General features: G+C 44.5%; 1 protein-coding gene across 3 annotated transcripts in view; it reads left to right on the forward strand.

The window, feature by feature from the left end:
* Positions 1–22,445, forward strand: part of LOC101943327 (ephrin type-B receptor 5) — a 144,910-nt gene that overhangs the window by 98,959 nt on the left and 23,506 nt on the right. For all 3 annotated transcript variants that reach the window (XM_042855020.2, XM_005281670.5, XM_065584904.1), the window contains 2 exons: positions 9,047–9,202; positions 11,769–12,107. In XM_042855020.2, the coding sequence (XP_042710954.1) occupies positions 9,047–9,202; positions 11,769–12,107 (495 nt within the window). The remainder of the gene's footprint in view (positions 1–9,046; positions 9,203–11,768; positions 12,108–22,445) is intronic.

The raw sequence follows: 22,445 nt of genomic DNA on the forward strand, positions 1-22,445 counted from the left end.
GAATGTCAGCCCCTGGGCTCGCTGTGACTGCTGGAGCAGAAGGAGATGGGCTTTTAAATATTCAGATGCCAGTCGAGTTTGTCTGCTAGCTCTCTCAGACTTAACCCTTGCCATCCTGTTCATCGAGAGACAGGGGAGGGGAAATGCTTGTGAAAACACTATTTAGGTTGGCAGTGACCAAACATTGCTCCCATCTGAGGGCTCCTGTGTGAAATGAGTTGGTAGTTCTCAGTCAGTGTCAGAGAGAGATAGATGTCCATATCACAAATAACCACCTCCATGACCCTCTTTACTGGAGCCTGGTCTCCCTCCCTTCCCCCCTGAAGGGAGTCTCTTCAAGAGCAGGTGAGCAGGGGTTGGGGGCAGTATGGGCAGGGAGGCAGGAATTCCCCTGCTGCTGCCCCTGCCCACGGTGAACCTGCTCTGTGGATACAGAGGCCATTTGTCTCTAGTGCTGTCAATCCAGCCCCTTTGACTAAGGTTGAAAATGAAAAATGTAAGTATCTAGAAATTTTAGGTCATGGTGATTTTTCTCCAATTATTTTTTCATTAGGAAGGTGGGGGAGGTTTGAACATCTGTGAATCACATTTAATCTCCACAAATCAGCTTTGCCTGCAGTATGATTTCATGTTGCTATTTTTCCTCTTGACTGGCAATAGGAGAGTAGGAATCCCAGAGGCATAGAAATGAGGTATCCAGCCAGTGTGATCCCCTTCCAGCTGGCTCTGCCCCCATCCCTCCTGGAAATCCCGGCATGAGCCCCTAGTTTCATGCAGGACAATGTAATGATTATTTTGTCCCACTGAATAATTAAAAAATAGGCTAGAGCCCTCTCCCAGTGGTGCTCAGGATTCCTTTCTCTGTCAACTCCATAGCTCTTGAATTGCTGCCTCTGTCCTTGGGGCTAAGATGAATGGTTGGGTCTCTGTCCACACAGATTTTTTTTTTTTTTTTTTGGTGTGGCCTTCACTATTTCTGCTTCAAACCTATTTCCCAGGTGCCTCGCCCAGAGGGGACAATGTCCATCATCATTTCACCTCCGCTTCACTGATCAGTTCTGAAATCTGAGGCAAAGATCCCTCCCTTCTAGCTCCCCTCCTGCACCTGGCAGACAGAGTGGCTGCCACAACCAACGGGAGTTTGCCTGTGACTTGACGTTTTAGTTTGCCCCTGGTTTGAGAAGAAATTGCAGGTGGGAAGGGGGCCTGCATGTGTGTAATGTATTCAGTGAGCCAGGCCATGGCAGATTACATCAGCCATCACCCTGCTTATATGTTAAACAAGACAATACAAAAGAAGGATGTAACAAAACTGTCTCATGTGAAAATGTTCCCTTTTCCCCGGGATTTGGCTTAATAGTGAAGGGCACAAGTAACCAATATTGTCAGGATCTCTGAGTAGTATACCCTTGAATTTATTATCTACAAACTAGGTACAAAATCTTCAACAAATGACACACAAACACACTCCCCAGGGTCTGTGTGTGCAAGGCAAGAACCTATATTGCTTGTCTATGGGACACAGCTTAGTTCAGTGTGTGGAGGATCGGCCTAGGAGTCAGGAAGCTCAGACACTAATCTGGTGTGTGACATTAGTCAAGTCACTTACCTTCCGTGCTTCACTTCCCACATTTGTAAAGTAGAAATGATCGTACTTAGCCCACCTTTCTAAAGCATTTTGAGCTCCAAGGGTAAAAGGTGCTAAGTACGGTCATTGCTGGGAAGCGCTTCTATTCTGTGGCCATGAATGCTATAGTAAATCCTAGGGTGGATGATGATCTCTCCCCAAGGAATTCCAGGAGACCAAACAGAGCTTTCCACCTAGGCTAAAAAATGGGCTCTTTGCATTTCACTTCACCTGCTGCTCCTCATAGCATTCCCCTTCAGCCTCTTTTAAACTCTGTTTATTGCTGTACAAACATGGTCTGGAGAGAGGATTGCTGCTCCTTCTGGACCTTCTCTGGCCCCTTCCAAACACACCTGAGAACAAACAGTAGTTACTGATTACACACAAATCAGGGGCCTGCTGTCCAGGGGGCAAATTGAGGTGGTTTAGTAAGAGGGTCCTTTTCCCTGGGGTGGCTGCCATATTGTATGCCAGAATCTGTAAGCTTTCATTAAAAAAAAAAAAAGAGTCTGACCTTTATGGTTGTGAAGATAACATTGCAAGCAAGAATCATGTGTAACCAATTCAGTGATGTCAATCAAAGCCTGCTGGCAGCCGGAAGAAAAGGTTCTGAGAGGTATGGACTGCCCCTTTTCATTATAAAGGGGTGTTAATGTCATTCATTTTCACCTGGCTGGCTCAGGGGGCTGGGGTGTAAGAGGGGTTGAGGGCCCTGTCTGGGGGTGCGGGCTCTGGGGTGGGGCTGAGGATGAGGGGTTTGGGATGCAGAAGGGTGCTCTGAGCTGGGATTGAGAGGTTTGGAGGGCGGGAAGGGGATCGGCTGGGGCAGGGGATTGGGGCGTGGGGCATCCAGGCTTCAGGTGGTGCTTACCTCAAGCAGCTCCTGGCCAATGGGAGCTGCGGGGGTGGCACTTGGGGCAGAGGCAGTGCGTGGAGCCTCCCTGGCTGCCCCTACAAGTAGGAGCTGGAGGGGGGACATGCCGGCTGCTTCCCGGGAGCCGCACAGCGTGGAGGCTAAGCAGGGAGCCTCCAGCCCTGCTGCGTGGCAGCTCCAACCGGACAGTGAATGGCCCACCAGGATCTCTTTTCGACCAGGTGTTCTGGTTGAAAACCGAATACCTGGTCAACCTAGCTCTGGGAGACTATCATAATGTACTGTTCTCCCAGTCTGCCTCTGGCCCATCTTCTGCCCATTCCTGGCCCCCATTTCTCTAACTGTGGCTGACAATGCGGCTGCTGAACCAACAGTCTGTAACAAATATTATTTTGTACAAAGAAACAAATTGGCCATCACAGTGAGTGCTTCCAGATACCAGGCCTGAGACATCAGTGTCACTGCACTGAGGTCCATGGAGTTATATTGGTGGGAAAGTGTAACTAAGTGAAGATTAAGGGCCATTGTTCACACTCCACTGTCTTCTGTTTCTTAAAGCTGCAGAGCAGCCACATGGAACAGTCCTCACAAAAAAAGAAAGATTACCAGACACAGAGAAACACTGAAGATCCATGATCTTCATTGCTGGTGTCAAGATTGTAGGGGAATCCCGTTTTCCCAGTTTAAGCAGCTGCAATGGGTATACAGATCTCTGACACTGCTGATCCATGCTTTGCTTAGGGGTAGAGGCAGTTTCCACTTCATATGAAAAATGTTACTGTTAGATTGAGGCCTTGCAAGGGCATGATGTCACCCACTAGTTTTATTCTTGATCAGAGTTCAACAGATACTGATGGCTGTTGGTAACTCATCAATTACTAAATAAATGAATTTGTCACTTTCATAAATATTGTAACAAATCCATGTCCAACTCTAGGATGTCAAGGTTGTCATTATTCCACACACTAGACCACTCAGAATTTCATAGCACTGACAGAGATTTAACTCAGAACCTCCTACTCCAAAACCCATGTTCTTCACTTCTTGAACTTTAATAACTAACTAACATACATTCTATTTGATGTATAGTTGAACATTTCTGATTCCATCCAATAGAGCTCCTGGTGCTCATAACTAACCTTGACACGTTCATTATACAATAATGTAATTTTATTTTGTGTATGTCCTTGAAGTTTCTCAAATAATAAACAGAGTTAAATATAGAATCATGGAAGAATAAAGTTGGAAGAGACCTCAGGATTTAAAAAGGATGGAGAATCCACCACCTCCCTAGGTAACCCATTCCAGTGCTTCACCACCCTCCTAGTGAAATAGTGTTTCCTAATATCCAACCTAGACCTCCCCCACTGCAACTTGAGACCATTGCTCCTTGTTCTGTCATCTGCTACCACTGAGAACCGCCTATCTCCATCCTTTTTGGAACCCTCCCCCCCCCGCCCCGCTTCAGGTAGTTGAAGGCTGCTGTCAAATCCCCTCACACTCTTCTCTTCTGCAGACTAAATAAGCCCCAGTTCTCTCAGCCTCTCCTCATAAGTTATGTGCCCCAGCCCCCTAATCATTTCTGTTTCCCTCCCCTGGACCATCTCCAATTTGTCCACATCCTTTCAGTAGTGGGGGGGCCCAAAACTGGACACAGTACTCCAGATGTGGCCTCACCAGTGCCAAATAGAGGGGAATAATCACTTCCCTTGATCTGCTAACAATGCTCCTTCTAATGCAGCCCAATATGCCGTTAGCCTTCTTGGCAACAAGGGCACACTGTTGACTCATATCCAGCTTCTCATCTACTGTAATCCCCAGGTCCTTTTCTGCAGAACTGCTGCTTAGCCAGTTGGTCCCCAGCCTGTAGCAGTGCATGGGATTCTTCCATCCTAAGTGCAGAACTCTGCACTTGTTCTCGTTGAACCTCATCAGATTTCTTTTGGCCCAATCCTCCAATTTGTCTAGGTCACTCTGGACCCTATCCCTACCTTCCAGCATATCTACCTCTCCCCCCAGCTTAGTGTCATCTGTGAACTTGCCAAGGGTGCAAACCATCCTATCATCCAGATCATTAATAAAGATGTTGAATAAAACTAGCCCCAGGACTGACCCCTGGGGCACTCCGCTTGATACTGGCTGCCAACTAGATATCAAGCTGTTGATCACTACCCACTGGATCTAGCCAGCTTTCTATCCACCTTATAGTCCATTCATCCAATCCATACTTCTTTAACTTGCTGGCAAGAATACTGTGGGAGACCGTATCAAAAGCTTTGCTAAAGGTAAGGTATATCTTGTCCACAGAGCCAGTTATCTCATCATAGAAGGCAATCAGGTTGGTCAGGCACGACTTGCCCTTGGTGAATCCATGTTGACTGTTTCTGATCACCTTCCTCTCCTCCAAGTGCTTCAAAATGGATTCCTTGAGGGCCTGCTCCATGATTTTTCCGGAGACTGAGGTGAGGCTGACTGGTCTGTAGTTCCCCAGATTCTCCTTCTTCCCTTTTTTAAAGATGGGCACTATATTTGCCTTTTTCCAATCATCCCGGACCTCCACTGATCACTATGAGTTTTCAAAGATAATGGCCAATGGCTCTGCAATCACATCAGCCAACTCCCTCAGGACCCTCAAAAATTCATTACATCCGGCCCCATGGACTTGTGCATGTGTCCAGTTTTTCTAAATAGTCCTTAACCTGTTCTTTTACCACTGAGTGCTGCTCACCTCCTCCCCATACTGTGCTGCCCAGTGCAGCAGCCTGGGAGCTGATCTTGTCGGTGAAGTCTGAGGCAAAAAAAGCATTGAGTATTTCAGTTTTTTCTACATCTGTCACTAGATTGCCTCCCACATTCAGTAAGTGTACCACACTTTCTCTGACCTTCTTCTTGTTGCTAACATACCTGTAGAAACCCTTCTTGTTACTCTTCACATCCTTTGCTAGCTGCAACTCCAATTGTGCTTTGGTCTTCCTGATTACATCCCTACCTGCTTGATCAATATTTTTATACTCCTCCCTAGTCATCTGTCCAAGTTTCAGCCAGTGGACAGCGTATTGTAAAGATAACAAGAAAGAGCAGTTCAAAGATATTGTCTAGGGAATGAATTTAAAGCATTCAGTCCTAAGATCAAAATCAGATGTTTCCAGATGATATTTGAAATGATATAGTGAGTTAATAAAGTGGAGAGGTTTGGGGACACCGTTCCAGACAGCAGGAGTTGCAGAAAAAAAGGCTTTCACACCAAGTGTTGAGATTGTGTAAAAGATTATTCAGGGAGGGAAAAAGTAGATCAAGTCTGAGAGGTCAGCGAGTTCTGGTGTCATGATACGTGAAAAAACAGGCCTTTTTAAACAGGAAGTGCATATTAAAGGACATGGCTGTAATTTGAGAACAAACAAATAGACTTCCACAGAGCTTGTGTTCCAGCGGTGTCTCCCTTACTTGCAAGGAACCACACTCTTCCTAGAACTTTGTATAGCACATAGAGACATCTAGTGGGTGAGTAAGATGCTGGAAGTCAACATAGAATTACATCTGGTGTACTGTATCCCATGTGACTTAATTTATCCCCCCCCCCTTTTATAGATGCACCTGCCATCAATCCTGGCTGTTCTTGCAATAAAAACAGGTGGAACAATAAAGACAATGTTATTTGTAAGGAAAGACAGAGACCATTAAGTTTGCCACTAGCAATCCACTAAGCTTTATTTACACTGTTTGAATTGTACACATCCAACTTCCTGTTCAGGATTCTGGATAGTTGTGGTGCAAATGGCACTTCCTGTATTAAGTAATATTACAATTAGAATTATAACTAGAAGACATCCAAAACTGATCTAAATGTATTCCTTCATTACTCTCCTCATATATATGACCTACCTAGTCTTATCATAGGAAAGGTGGATTGCTTTGACCTTAACCATGCAAGCTCATTCAGGGGCTTGTTCTGTCCTGTGGCTGGGAATGTGTTTTTACTAGGCTAACCATTTATACATCTATTCTGTGGAGACCTTAATGAGTTGGTGTTAGGTAACGTTTCTGGTGGATTCTGAGCAGTGAGCAAATTGTTTTGTTTTACCCCCAGTTTATGCAGAGATGCCAGCAATACTTTCTTGGGTGGTGCAATAGGACAATGATTAGTCATTAGTGATTTTTCTTGCAATTTTCCTTGCCATTGTGTTAGTGCCAGCTAGTTCTGGAATTTCCATAGTCTCAAGGCATGAAACCATTTCAGTGTCCTTTTCCACAGCTGGAACTAGCCCAGGGAGAATCTTATTTTCTCCTGAAATTCTCAGTAGATGGTTTACATGTATTCTGTGGTCTAAACCAAGAACACAGAGGCTTTGGCTACACCATAACATTTAACTGAATTTCTAAGCAAAGTGTGACACAGAAGGCTCTTAAGTGGGTTTGTGTGTACATGCTGCATATGTCAGCCTTGCCTGCAACCTGCTTCTTCCTGAACAAGAATGTAGCACTGTTCTTTTTTTCCTGTGTACATAGGGCCCATACTGTATATTGAATACAGAATATTAAGATATATAAGCAGGGGAATATTTAGTAGGAGCCAGGAGGTGGTATTACCTCTGTATACAACATTGGCAAGACCATTTCCGGAATACAACATCCAGTTCTGGGGTCCATGATTCAAAAGGGTGTTTGAACAACAGGAAAGAGTTCAGAAAAGAGTTACAAGAATGGTTTTGGGTCAGGGAAACTGGCCTTTCAGTGAGAGACTAAACTCAGTCTATTTAGTTTATCAAAGAACGTTAAGAGGTTACCTGATCATGTTCTATAAGTGCTTACGTGGGAAGAAGATTTCTGCTAGTTAGAGGGCTCTTTAACAGACAAAGGTATAACCAGATCCAATGGCTAGAGACAAAAACTAGACTAGGAATAAGGCAGAAATTTTAAGTGAGCATAATTAACCATTGGAACAGTTTACCATGGGATGTGGTGGGTTGTTTATCACTTGAAACCTTTACATGAAAATTAATTATCTTTCTAAAAGATACACTCTAGCGCAACCAGAAGTTATGAGCTTGATGCAGGAATCACTGGGTGAAATTCTATGGCCTGTGGTGTACAGGAGGTCAGACTAGATGATCACAGTGGTCCCTTCTGGCCTTAACATCTATGAAAGTGAGCTGCATTTTCTTCTGTCTTACACATCAGCTGGATTGCGGACTACATTCCAGTAGAGGAAACAAAGTGGAGAATGATATATGAGCCAGAAAAGAACCAACTGAATCTCGAAGACCAGGCAGAATTTCCAGGGCTGGCAGTTAGGGAAAAAGAAATCTTGTAAACTGAAGCACATTCAATTGTACCACGATGTCATTTTTACAGAGTGACATCTTTGTGAATAATCATGCTGCAGTAGTCACTCCTTACACATCTCAGTGACTACATGGATTGTAAATAATTCTGAGCAATAATTTTCAGTGGAGATGGGAGCTGGGGTTCCCTCAATACTCCAAGCCATTCCTAAGGTTATTTATTATTGTTATTCCATGCAATATGTCCACTTCCGGTGCATGTCTTACACTTTTTGATACGTACGGCTGTATGTATATTCCCTCCACACACACAGCTCCCCCTCCATCTATCACATTTTATTTCTCCTGGTCCTGCTTTCCTCCCCCCCCCCCCCGAGTTGTTTTGCTCATGGAAACCCATCAGGGAGATTCTTCATTATAGTGGAATAAGACAGCATTCTCACCCTACTCCTAACGTAAGGTACATGCGTTATGTCTGGTCCAAGCTTACCTCCTTTCTGGGAATTTACTTGATTGTGAACTTAAATACCAACAACCAAACAGAAACCTCAGACTAAGCTTTCTCCTGAATGTGGCTGTTCATTGGATTTTCCTTTGTCTCAGAGGGAAAATCGAACCGGTTTTATTCTGAACTGGACCTAGAAAGACCCACCTGCTAGCATGAGTCAGCAGAAATAGGGCTTTAGCACCTGACATGTGGGTGACTCAGCACATGAGCCCTGCATTGCCACGTGGCATCCTAGAACCTGCTGTCATATTATAAATAGGGGGTTGGTTTTGCTGTATTGCACTCTTTATTCAGCTTGTGTTCCTATGTGGTAGATTTCCATGCTAGTTTCAGTGTTACTCTCTTAGCCATCTCCATTGCTAATGCTCCTTGGCCAGTAATAGAAGTCAAATCTATTTCAGATAATAAAACCCTTTCTCTGAACCATCCACAAATGAATCCACCTTGAAGCTCCTAGTCCGTTCCAGATTGGGGATTTCAAGAGAGGTTTAAGAAATCACATTGAGATGGGAGGTCTGCTACCGCCACTTCAACTTTAATGGCAGTCTCAGTCATTAGCGGGGATGAGAAATGGCATATATCCCAGCTCAAAGGAGGTAATGCCTGACCTGCCATGGGGTGACAAACTGCACAGCCAGTTAGTACAAGATTCTCCCAGCAGCAGTGTGGTCTCAGCCTGAAGGAGAATGTGTTCCTTCTGGGATCTGGAGTAATTGGTTCCCCCTTTTCATCTGTCACTGTTTTCTTTCCCATAGCCTGTCCCACTGGTTCCTTTAAAGCATATGTGGGAGATGCCACCTGCAGACTCTGCCCCGCCCACAGCCACGCTCCAGTGCCAGGCTCCAGCGAATGTGCCTGCCAAAGCCGATACTACCGCTCTGCTTCGGACACATCTGACACCCCCTGCACTGGTAAGTGTTTGGGTAGAGTGTGTGAAGGGAGCAAGAGGGATGGCCAGTAATTCAGGGGAGTCTGAGTCATTGCCTCTAAGAGCCCCTGAGAAAGAGAGAATAATTTCTCTTCACTCTTTTCCCCTGCAGGAATCTGGGGGGCACCACTTCTAATCCCCTATAGGGTGTGTCTACCCACCAAATGTATTTGAAGACATTTCATTAATCCCATATATTATATACAATTCTCAATATAGTAGATACAAAAACCTGCATTAAAAGAACATTAATGTTGCAAAATCAGCTCTCAGAAATTAGAAAATGTCAGAATTCAATTTGCCCATGCAACCTTAATTCAGCCTCCTTGTGTGTATGCATTATGATACAGTCTTTAATTACATGATCACATAGTATATTTTTGTAAGGACCCCTGCCTCATTAATTGCACAGGATGGACAGTGCTCACTGAATGAGCAGTTACTTAATATGTTGTTTTATCCTCGTTGTACAATGAGTAGCGCCAGACCATATTTACTATACACTACTGAAACTCTCCTTGGAAGACAGAAATATTAATTTCCCCGTAGTTTTTTTCTGGTGCTCATCACTACAGTATCTGAATGCTTCACAAACATTCATGAATTTATCTTCATAATACCCCTGCGAAGAGAGGGAGTATTATCCCCATTTTACAGATAAGGGGCTGAGGCACAGAGAGATTCAGGTCAAAAGTGTCCATTAAATTTGGTTTCCCAATTTGAGATATCTAGGACCTGATTTTTCAGAGTACTTAGTATGATATAGCACTTTATATGTTGAAGCACAACTCCCATTGTCTTCAGTTCATAGATTCCAAGGCCAGGAGGGTCCATTGTGATCCTCTAGTCTGACTTCCTGTATAACTCAGGATATAGAACTTCCCCCAAAAATAATTCCTAGAGCATATCATTTAGAAAAACATCTAACATTGATTTAAAAATGGTCAGTGATGGAGAATCCACCATGATCTTTGGTAAATTGTTCCAATGGTTAATTACTCTTGCTGTTAAAAAGTTATGCATTCTTTCCAGTCTGAATTTGTCTAGCTTCAACTTCCAGCTACTGGATTTGTTATACCTTTCTCTGCTAGATTGAACAGCTCATTATTAAATATTTGTTCCCCATATAGGTACTTATAGCCTGAAATCAAGTCATCCCTTAACCTTCTCTGTTAATCTAAATAGGTTGAGCTCCTTGAGTCTATCACTATAATAAGTGTTTTCTAATCCTTTAATCATTCTCATGGGTTTTCTTTGAACACTCTCCAATTTATCAACATCCTTTTTGAATTGTGGACACCAGAACTGGACACAGTATTCCAGTAGTGGTCACACCAGTGCCAAATACAGAGGTAATATAACCTTTCTACTCCTACTTGAGATTGGCCTGTTTATTCATCCAAAGTTTGCGGTAGCCCTCTTGGCTACAGCATTACACTAAGAGCTCATGTTCAGCTGATTATCCACCATGACCCCCAAATCTTGGAATTACCACTTCACAGGATAGAATCTCCTATCCTGTAAGTATAACCCATTTTCTTTGTACCTATAGCAGCTGTGAGTGCTCAGCACTTCTCCAAATCAGATCCGTGGGTCTCAAGTTGGGCACCCAAAAAAATGAGGAACACACAGTTAGTGACCACCTGTGAAAAATTTGGTTTAAGTGACTTGCCCAGCGTCACCCAGGAACTGTGTGACAGAGACAGGGTTAGAATCCAGTTTTCCAGAGAAGCATTCACCTGTTTTAAACATGAGATGATCCTTTCTCTTCTTGCAGTCCCTTGCATCATTCATTGCACACCTTCCAGCTTTTGCAACAAATGAGGCAGTGATCCTACAGACAGATTCCTTCAGTACTCCACCGTGATTCATATCCAGGTGGATGTCCATCCTGTGCACTGAATGAGGCGGGGGTCCTTTGCAAAAAAATAGTACATGAACATTGGTCAGCTTATGAAGCCTACACTCATTTTGCAGGCACTTCTCTGTTTGTCTATTCGTCTGTAAAGTGATAACTTGTGAATACCACATCGAATCAATTTCAAAATTTCAGGGAATTTTCTAAGCATCAGTGTCCAGAACCCTATTGATTTTGGGGGAAAACAGAAAAACAAAAGGGGACACATGGAGCCCTTTGTTAGAGCATGCTCAGTGCAGACAGAACATTCAGAGAATTTAGCTACCAGATTGTAACAAGTCTCCACTGAACATGTGCATACTGAGATTTTAAAAAGGCTCATAAATTGGATGGCTTTTTATGATAACACCACAAAGCTCATCTCTGACAAAAAGCCACCCCCCTTGCCAAATTTCAAGTCCCTGCTCCAAAGCGTGGGGGTGATAGAGCTCTTAAAAGAAAATAAAATTTTAATAGGGACAAAACAACGTATTTGTCCCTAGCCGCCTCCTAGGAAATAGCTGAAACATTTTTTGCAGAAGAATGAGAGCATGAGAGAAATAAAGAACTTGTCCTCTTATTCTCTTTCCTCTTCTTTCTTTCTCTGTCATTCTTTTGTAGGCTTTTAATATCTCATTTTCCTCTTTTGTAGGCACTCCCTCCGCCCCCCGGGATGTTAGCTACGAGATCATTGGCTCCAATGTGCTCCTGACCTGGCGCTTACCCAAGGACCTGGGTGGCCGCAAGGATGTCTTCTTTAATATCATCTGCAAGGTGTGCCCAACGGGGTCTCCGGGGCCCTGCGTGCGCTGTGGGGACAGCGTCCAGTTTGAGCCACGCCAGGTGGGGCTAACAGAGAGTCGTGTGCAGGTCTCCAATCTGCTGGCCCGTGTGCAGTACACATTCGAGATCCAGGCCGTCAACCTGGTGACTGAGCTGAGCCCAGAGGCACCCCAATATGCAGCCATCAATGTCAGCACCAGCCAGTCAGGTGAGGAGCCTTTTCATCTGACTCCAGTTCCTCCTATTGCTTTCTCTCATTCCTTCCTTCACATTCCGTGCCTTGTAGCAGGCATGGCTCTGAGTTGTTTGGTTGTGTACTATGCTCCATCTTGACCTGCCACTTCTGAGTGGTTCCTGTGTGCCCCTCTCTCTGCGGGTCCCTTTTTTCTCTTCCCCTCTTGGTGGAGAAGCTGACTTTAGCTGCCAGTATGAATGGGCATGAAGGAGTGAGGTAGTGTCAGAGGCAGGAGCTGGCCCAGAGGGAACAGCAGTGGGCGAAGTAGCGCCACTGGTCAGAGGAGCAGCTGCTTCATTGTGTGATGCAGGAGCCGCTGTCATCGTTTGGCAGGGACCCTGCAAGTTTTAAGCTGCTGCAGAAGCACTTAGCATTTCTTCGCCTTTTCATCATCCCCTCTATCTCCTGCTCTTCTCCATTTTCCCTTCAACCCCCTCCCCTTCCTCTCTCTAGTTCATCTTTCTTCCCCTAAGTCACTCTTCAGTGTCCTTCTCTACCTTTGTCCTCTTTCAAAAAAGAGTGAATCTCCTGTTCTTCTTTTACGTCTCCTCCTGCATCTCTTCATCTCCTCTACTATCCCCTTCCCTCTCTGTGGCCTGCATTTCAGTTCATATCTCCTTAGCAAACATCACTGGGAATTCACCAACTGTGCCCGTCCGTGTCTTAGTGTCTGTCTTGAAAGAGAAAGATGACAGCTGGGCACAGCATGAGCATGATAAAATATAGTATATATGAATGGCTGTATCCAGCACTGAAGTGCATCTACCTCTAGGATGCAGAACTGTTCAGGTCAGTAAACAAAAAAGAAAACCACATCAATGCCAACTGCTGTGGGAATGCCAAGGTGAAAGAATGCAATGACCCAAGCTGAAATTTGGTCAAGACTCATGGAGAGGGGTTAACACTCCTATTTTACAAAAACTATCATGGATTCTTCTACTGGCCAAAGTTCCGTTGTTTCTAACCTTCAGTGCCATGGTGCTAAAGAATGATCCTGGGATGTTATTTCCCTGTGGATGGGAAATGGTATTTGCCTTTTACAGGGTGCCCAGATATTACACTGATGACTGCCATCTAAATTTTTGTTATAATAAAATAATAAAATAATAATAATAATGAGAGGGGTGCAATCCTGGAAGTATCATGACTAGAACTAAGTGTATGTCTAAACTGCACACTAAGCCTGAATTCTCACTCAGGTTTGAGCCCAAGCACCACTTTCATCCACACACAAATCAGTCTGACTTGGGTCAGCAAGCACTCAGGACCCTTCTGGGGTGGGGGCAGAAGGGCCAGAGTCCAAGTCCCGCTGAGACTTGGATCTAAAGTGTGTCATATTGCAATGTGGATGCAGTCAAGCCATAGCCATGAGTGAGAAGGTCTGTGTAGTGCAGTATGGCTGTGCAACCTGGGTCCAGCAGTTGAAAACTCAGGTTTACAGTGTAATGTGGACTCTCAAGCATGGGCTTGGGAAACAGTAAGTTCACAACGGGGTCTGTAGTGGAGCGACAGCTCACCAGCAGAGCACCTCCTGCTGGTTGTCCTGGGAATTAGCTCTTCCAGCCTGGAGCTCCCTCTGCAGGCCAGTGTCTCACCTGCTGCTGGCCCCCCATGTCCCTCTGGATCCCAGTGTCCCTCTACATCAGGGGTCTGCCCCCAGCAGTAATCCACAATCTGGGTCTTCCCACTCAGGGGGAGCCCCAACCCTCTATCCCCACCTTGCCTCTGTGGCTACTGTGAGTCATCATCTAGCCCCCACTCACTGGGGCAGATGGCAGTCTAATCTACTCATCACTGGCAAGCGGGGTTTAGACTTGCTGCCTTTCCTAACCCGGGGCTGCACCTCTGCAACCCCAGTACCTGCTTTGGGCCTTTACCAAGGCCTGCAGCCTGGGGTGTTGCCAGGCTGGAGCTCTTCTGCCCTTCCCCAGCCCTGCTCAGCCTCAGGTACCCCAATCCTTCTCTCTCCACTGTTAAAGAGAGAGAGATTCAGCTCCTCCCTGAGCCCTTATAACAGGGCCAGGTGTGGCTTGATTGGTGCATGGCCCCAGGTGTGGCTGCTTCCCCAATCAGCCTAGCCTTTTTTTAGGAGCGGGGTAACTGCCTCTAATACAGGGTCCTACAGATTCAGGTTTACAATGCAGAGTAGAAATATCCTGAGAGACCAGTTAGTTGTTTAGGCAGCTCTGGAGATGGCAAGTGAAGGGTTGCAAAGTCTATCAGAGTGATGGACTGAATAGAGGAAGGTAGTATATGGAGGGGTGATGGCAATAACATCAGAAGAATCCTGGATTGTTGCAGAAGGGTTGTACTTAGCTGAGGGTGAAGGGAATGACTTACAAAGGTAGTCTGAGAGAACTGAATGCACATATTTAGCTCTGCCAAGTGATATCTAGAATTGGGTGGGGACATGGCAACTCTTTACAAGGCTGTACACAACTAGAGGGAGAGGAATTGTTCAAGAGTGGGCAGGGTTGGGGGGTATAATCAGGAGTAATGAGATAGAATGGAGCAAAGGGGGGAACAATTTAAATTGAATATCAGGAGCTGTTTGCTACAATTGAGCTCTATTAAACTCCTAATTAAACTCTAATTAGACTCCCCAGAGAAGTGGTGGAAACCCTATTGCCTAAATCATGTAAAATTAGGCCTGGACAAAGCCCAACAGAACATCCCATAGGGGACTATTCTGCACTGGCTGGGGACCAGATGTGAACTGTGCTAATATTCCTGCTCTACTGTCTGGGTTCTATGGAGTGTCTTGCTGTGAAGACAGGGAGAGGTGGATAATGCTTCCCACGAGCAGAATGGAGGCTGCAGATGAGCTGTGGCAGGATCACCAATACCGACTTGGGGGGCTTCCAGGTTTTTGAAAGGAAAAAAACCTAGGCCACTAATAGCTTCCTTGCCCCTGAGGTGCTGGAAGGTGTTAGGCATCTGGTGGCAGATTTTCCGCCCCATCACTCCCATTACCAGGGAAGCAGTGATCAACAGAGGTTATGTGGGATACCTGGCCCCTCAAAGAGTGGCTCCACAAGTGGCTGCTTGAGTATTTTGTACCTCTGGCCTCAGACACAGGGAGAGATGACTCTTGTGGGAAGGATGGTTCCAGGTGGTATCTCTGAATTCTGCTGGGGAGGGCAGGTGGCACATTAACCTCCCAAATGATTTCCCCTGCTCTCCACCATTTCCCATACCTGCCTCATTTGTGTGAATCAGTAGTGGTGGAATCTAGTGTGACCTCTTCCTTCTGGCTCTGCCCTTGAATCACCAAGTCTCTTCTCTTCCTTTGCTCATGCCTGACTTGTCTGTCTGGTTCTGCAGCCCCCCCCCCCTTTTCCTCTTGGCTGCATGGAGGCTGGTCTCTCATGCTCCAGAAGGATCTCAGGGGAGCAGCTGTGCTGACAGGCTCCTCTCCAGAGCTGCAGTATGCACTGGATGGTTATTGTGGTTGGATCCTTTTTTTAGCTCTACTCTTCCCCAAGATCATTAGCAATGAGCTTGAGATGAGCCGCCCTCGATTCGTAGTGACAGCTCACGCTAACGAGGCCTCTGTTCCTCTGTCACGTGGCCTGTCTCACTCCTGCCCCCTCCCTTCAGCCCCCTTGGCAGCTTTTCACTTTAGCTTAGATTTTCTTTTTTATTGTTACACACACAGATGGACTCTCAGCTCTTCCACTCCAAGAGAGACAGGGAAGCGGGTTGGGTTGGGTGGGAGGACATGGAGAGATGAGGAGAGAGAAGTTGGGGGACAGAGAATTTCTGAATGAAAGGGTGTAACACTCCTCTCCTCTCCATTGAATTAAGGGTAGCCAGACAAAGAATCTTCAGTCCCAGCAGCCTTTGTATCTTCCCTCTGGCCCTGCACTAACCACGGGTTCTCTCACTCCCCTCTATGACTGGGTGCATATATTCTTTGCATCCACCCTTCCCTCTTCGACATGCCCAAGAAAACCTCAGGGCAGTCTTCTGTTCTTGGAACAATTTCCCTCCTGTACTCTCCTCCATTTAGCTGTATTTCCCATTCCCTTGTTCTCTGTATCCAAGACCACTGCCCCTTTAAGAGCTTGTCTACACCTAGTGGCTCACTGTCCCCTGCTCCATAGTTAGAGATGGGATCCCATGATCGCTAAATCAGTCATTTCCATGGCAACCATTGATGATGTCCCATCTCTGGGATGGGGATTCATTTAAGGTAGGGGCACAAGGGACTGACACAGGAAAGCTCTTCACACTTACATCCTTGCAGTACAATTTGACTTGATCTTTTCCGGCAAGCTGCTATCCCAAAACAGTTTGGAGAGTAACATGGCATGCTTACTGGGATAACTAGGAAAGGGAGGAAAATATTCAGAGATAAGGCAAGGTAGAAAAATCATGTTCAGCTGAGGTTTTAGGTTTTAAGATGAATAGATAAAGAGGTGGAGGCCATTCCAGAAAACAGAAGCTGCAGAGGAGAAGGCTTTTCTATGAATAGTGGTGAGGTTGTGTAGTGGGAAGGATGGGAGGCTGATGCATGGCAAGCAAAAAACCTGTGGAACCTACTGCCACAATATGTTAGAGGTCAAAGGCTTCATACGATTAAAGAAAGGATTATTTATTTATATAGATTATACCATTTGCAGTTAAACAATATCTATCCTTATGCTTCAGGGCATAACTATCTCCATCTGAAAGCAGTCAGAAAAAAACTTCCCTATGGTTAGGTTATTTCAAAATTGTCCATTGGGGGTTTCCTGCCCCTTCCTCTGAAGCATCTGCTACTGGTCATTGTCAGAGACAGGATTCTGGACTAGATGGACCACTGCGCTGAGCTAGCCTGACAGTTCCTATGTTCCTAGAAAGTGAGGAAAGGAATAGAGAGACTTAAGATCTCTGAGGTTGGCTAGAGCAAGTCCATAGAGGGTTTTAAAAGCAAAGAGTGTTTTTTTTAAACTGAATCCTGAAACAGATAGCTAATGAAGTAGTCTGAAGATGGAGGTGATGTGGTCAGGCTTCCTTGTACCTGTGAGAAGATAGGCAACAGCATTCTACCTATGCCAGTGTCAGAGCAATGGGACTTGGAGATGCCAGCCAGAGACAAGGGAGCTGCAGTAATCATAGCAAGAGAATCTGAAGGGCTGGGTGAGGGTTTCAGCAGAGGCTGAGCTGAGACAGTGACATTCTAGGACAATGCTGCAGGGGGACATTCAGCAAATTTTCAGGCTGATGCGTTGTATGAGGAGGAGAAGACTTTAGAGTAAAGAATGATGCCAAAGTTACTGACTGTGAAAGCAAATGGAAGTTCTGGGTTTAGCCGGGAAATGTGCTAGAGGATGTTTCTCTTGCCCAGGAGAAGCACATCTGATTTAGCTGGTAGAAGGTGTGAGGAAAAACTACAAGTTTTCTTGGTCAAAACAGAAAGGGAACATGGAGACAGAGAGTGTAGTACAGGGTGTCAGAAGATATTTAGTATAATCAGCATAAAGCTGACAGTGAAGTGCAGTTCTGCTCTGTAAATTGACTGGACACATGGATCACGGGGCTCTGTGTTCATTGTCTCTCATTGATTGCAGATCAAAAGAGCTCATTTTAGATGTAAATTTTTTTTTCCTAATTGTTAACTCTGAAAGCTCAGCCTGGGCTCTGAGAACGAAGCTGAGTTGTTTTCTTCTCACACATCATCATCACCAGTAATAAAGATTCTGCAAGGTAAATTTTGCCCTCATTGACAGTTGTCTCAGCTCAGGGTACGTCTACGCTACAGCCTGAATAGCAGCACTGCAGTGTAGATGCTTCCTACATCAAAGGAAGGCATTTGTCTGTTGGTGTAATAACAAGCTACTACCTTGAGAGGCAGTAGCTAGGCCAATGGAAGAATTCTCCCTTCGACTTAACTGTGTCTACAATGGGGATTAGCTCAACCTCACTACATTGCACAGGGTGCAAAATTTTTCACAGCCCTGAGAATATTGCTAGATCGACCTAAGATTTAGGTATAGACCAGGCCTCAGTTGTCTTCAGAGGGTTTACAGAGGTGTAACTGACTGGAACTTAGTAAAAGATTCTGTGGATGATGCACAAGATGGAATATGCTCCAGTTCCCTCTCTCTGAGCTGTGTTGTCTCTGCAGGCCAAACAGAAAAAGAATGTGCCATATTTCACATTACAGAGCACTTTAGATAAAGGCAAAGATACACTGCTCAGGAGGGTAGAAGTAGATGGAAAATAGCAGAGAATGGACCCTTGTGGTACCCAAGGAGAAGTCTCTGCACAAAAGTGGAATGACAGCTAAGGACAAAAAGGGGTGTTGTTTGATAGGCAGGCATGGAACAGCAGAGTAGTAATAATAAATATTTTGCTCTCCTAAAGCGCTGTCCATCCAAAGAACTTAAAGTGCAACATCCTGACAGGATCTGAGACCCCTGAATAGCTAGGGAGGTGACTCAGGGAGATGGATAGAACAATGTTGAAGACTGCAGCAAAGGCCTGGAGGCCAACACACAGAGGAACTGGTTAAGTGCACAGAGGAAAGTCATTTCTGTGTTGTATCCAGACTGAAATCTGTTCAGGATAAGGATGTGTGAAAGGTACTTGGAGAAAAAGCAGGTTCCTCATGCATTTTGCTGGGAGAGGGAAATTTAGTGATGGGATTGTTGGGAATGTAAGTCAAGGACAAAAGAGTTTGACAGTAGTAGATTTGTGGAAAGTACTAGAGGAAAAAGACTTGTCGACAATGGTAATAATGTAAGGAATTCATTTGGGGAGATAGGACCAAAATGTAGAAGAGGGAAGAGAGTCAAGAAAGAAGTGGTTTTCTCAAGGCACTGGGTGCTGCTGGAAGCTGCTGTGGAGAGGAGAACATCAATGTAGAGGCCTGCACAGGGTGCATAGTCCCTATGACTGAAGGAGTCAGAGATGTAGAGGACTTCAGAGGAAAGAAGTTCAAAGGTCGCATCAATATGCATGTCATATCTCCAGTGACATTATATCAGAGGAGGAGAAACTGCTGAGTGTGGGAAAATCATAGATATGGGAGGGAAGGGAGTTATCAGATGTGATAAGCCACAGAGAATTTGAGAGGGTTGAAGAAAGAGAAGAGTTTGAAGGAGAAAATGAATTTGAATCCACCTGAGTTTTGGTGTGACAGCAATAACACCTCCTCATTGGAGGGCTGAGTCTGACCTAAGAGGGAAGTGAGAGGGGTGGGAGGAGCAGAAAGAAGTCCAGGAGGGTGTCCTAATTCTCCATGTTCGTAGCCTTGTCTGGTTCTTTCATTTTTGTGAAATTCAAAACTTATAGGCAAATCATCAATACATGCCAGATTTACTGCTCATTTGTGAGTTTAGTATCCTCAGAACCTAACAAATAGTTAACACTACTAACTAATTAAACAGTGTCTTAATTGATCTGTTCATCTTATCACTTACCAATTTATGTGAATACTTTGACTTTCATGTAATTTCCCAATCACAACAAGAGAAACTCTAATGGTAACTAGATTTATTAACAGCCAATAAATGTGATTACTAGCACAGAATATTTCAGCTCAGTGTATCAATTTTCAACATCTGTTACTCAGTATACAGTTTTCTTAACACTGCAATAATCAGTTTCAGTAACTCTTATCTGTGGGTCTTGAGAAACTACATTCATGGGTGGACAGTAAACAGACCAAAGCCCATGTTTTCAAAAGTGTTAGGTTTTGGACGCCTCCATTTTTGCCCAACTTGAGGTATTTTGGGCTTGGCCTTCTGGCATGCTAACCACTGACAACTCTGAGAACCGAGAGGGCTCAGCAACTCCAAAAATCAGAGCAAGGTTGGCAAAAGTTGGTCACACAAAATCAGAGGCATCTCTTGGAAAATGTGACTATTTTACTCTTAATTTATGTGAGCCCTTATGCTTGTTATAAAGGAATCCCCTTTTCTGTGGATTGGCGTTAAAAAGACACCGATGAACAGCAAAGAAATTACTTACCAATCAAATCCACAGAGCTAGTCCACGATCTTCAAAAGTGACTAGTGAACTTGGATGCCTCAATTTTTGGGTGCCCACCTTGAGACACTTTCAAAGGTCCTGATTTTCCAGAGGATGTATGCGCAGCACATCCTGAAAATCAGGACACCATCTAAGGTGTCTCAAATTGGGCACCAAAAAGTCAAAGTACTCAGAGTCACTAATAGATCTGGAAAATCTTGGCCTCTGTCCTATGGCAGCTCTTTTTCAGGCCCACCAAACTTCCCTGGGGAATTGATTTATGTCTAGAGCAATTATTAATTATAGTTCATATTATTAATTGTCTCCACCAAATTAGAATACCAGCTCCAAATACAGATACTAATGTAAGGATAAAGACATGCTATACCCTGAATGATGCTGTTTGCATGTTGATCTGGCCCCCACAAACACATCTCAGTGTCTTGGCTTTTGAAGCTGTGGTGCAGTGTTGCTTCAGGAAAACACTGTTGTTCATCCTTTGCAGATGCCCTATCGGGAAGAGCTTGTTAACTGAAGAGTCTTCTTTGCTTCTTGTAGATTTTTTGTTGATGTTAGTTGAAGTTCATTGTGCATAGGCGAAAGACTTTGTTGCTTCTGTCTTTCCTGGTTGCTATGAAAACCCTAGGCCAGGCCTCTTTTGGGTAGAGTTATTTGAGCAATGTGTCAGGTTAGTGGTTCCATATTTTCTTAGAGTGTCTCATGCAAAATAAAGTGGACAAGACTTTGACTGTGACTAACTGCCTTTGTATTGTGGTGGAGGTGCCTTTATCAAGCTTGTTGGAGGGCAGCATTGGTGTACAAAAAATACTGGTAATTGAAAAATCTTTCCTTAAATTGAAGATATGAAAAAAAATTTAACTTGGTAAAATTTAATGCTGCATGAAATCCCATCAGTGTCAGTAGGTCATTTATATGAATTCCTTGAAAGTCCATTTACAAATAACCTATCCCCCTGTACTCCTTGTGTATCTCCCACCAAAAGTCCACTCTCTTTCAATGCCCCTGCAGCCCTGCTTCCTCACATACCATTGCCAAGCCACAAACATAAGGCCCATGTGTGCAGTGAGGTGTGGTAAGGTAGAGGGACCCCAACAAGGGTCATAAAGTCTGTAGGGATGGTGTGACTCCTGACTAGCGTCATGAGTATCACCTGGAAGGTATTGACCCAGGTGGAGTTGTATTACAGTGCACTTCCTAAGGTCTGTAGGTTCTCTTATCTTCTCTTGGGAGCATTAGTGATTCTCCACTGCTGCAGACCTCGGAGTCAGGAGCAAAGGAGGAAGCACCATCTTTGCCCCCAGCTTCTTTCATTTCCCATTTCCTTGCTTTAACTATCTTTGAAACTAAGGGCATTCTTATCCACAAAAAAACATAGCAAAGACAAGGTAAGGTTGGAGGCACATGTCAGTGGTTTGAGTAGGTATTACTGTTCAGGAACAGTAGAGTTAAAAATAAAACAAAACAAAATTCTGTCCATTATTAGAAAGCCAGGGAATGTTGCTTTTCTCAAACAAAGCACCCAAGTTACCTTAACTCTGCTCCATTGTGATGCCACAAAAAACATTTAAAAAAACGTACTATCTTCTCCATCCATAACAAAGAGCTTCACTTACCAATGACCACAAAAAACAGAATGCCTCAATCTTACATTTCTAGTGGTTGGGCTGCCTCGTGGCTTCCTTTACTGTCAGATATGGTACATGTACAAGAATTTTCCATATGCCTGATATGACAAGTAGCATACTGAAGGCAATCATTTCCCACTCTTCATAAAGGGCCTGATCTCATGATATGTTACGGGTACCCATGATTTCAGGTGGCAGCCAATTAGGCAAGTGTCATTAGACAGAGATAGCATGTCTCCATATATAAACCTCATGTGAAAAGAGCAAAAGTTAGAGCAGTGACAAACCATCATGCTTAGTTTTGGAGACACGTATGCATGAAATAAATTATAAAACTAATGTTCTGGGGTGCACATTTTTGATAGTACAGATACAAAGAAGGGAAGACGGTAGACTGACTTCCCTGTGAAGGCAGAGTTAGTGTGGTGTGGAGGTAGAGTAGGGTCCTTATTTAAAAAGTGCAGCCATAAACTCTGCATTCCCTGGTTTTCTAACATTGGAGGGGTTATTTAACTAAATTCCTGATGGGAGCTCTGCACTCATTCTACTGATACATACCTGTGACCTTAACTTCATCTTGAGATTTGTGTGAGATATTTAAGAAATGGAGAGAACAGAAAGCTAAATACTTTTACTTGAATTTCCATCTTTGACAGGGTTACTGGTCTAGTGGATAAGGGGAAGCAGTAAATGTGATATACCTTGA

Source organism: Chrysemys picta, chromosome 1 (genome assembly GCF_011386835.1).
Source record: "Chrysemys picta bellii isolate R12L10 chromosome 1, ASM1138683v2, whole genome shotgun sequence".
In the NCBI taxonomy this organism is placed as follows: Eukaryota; Metazoa; Chordata; order Testudines; family Emydidae; genus Chrysemys; species Chrysemys picta.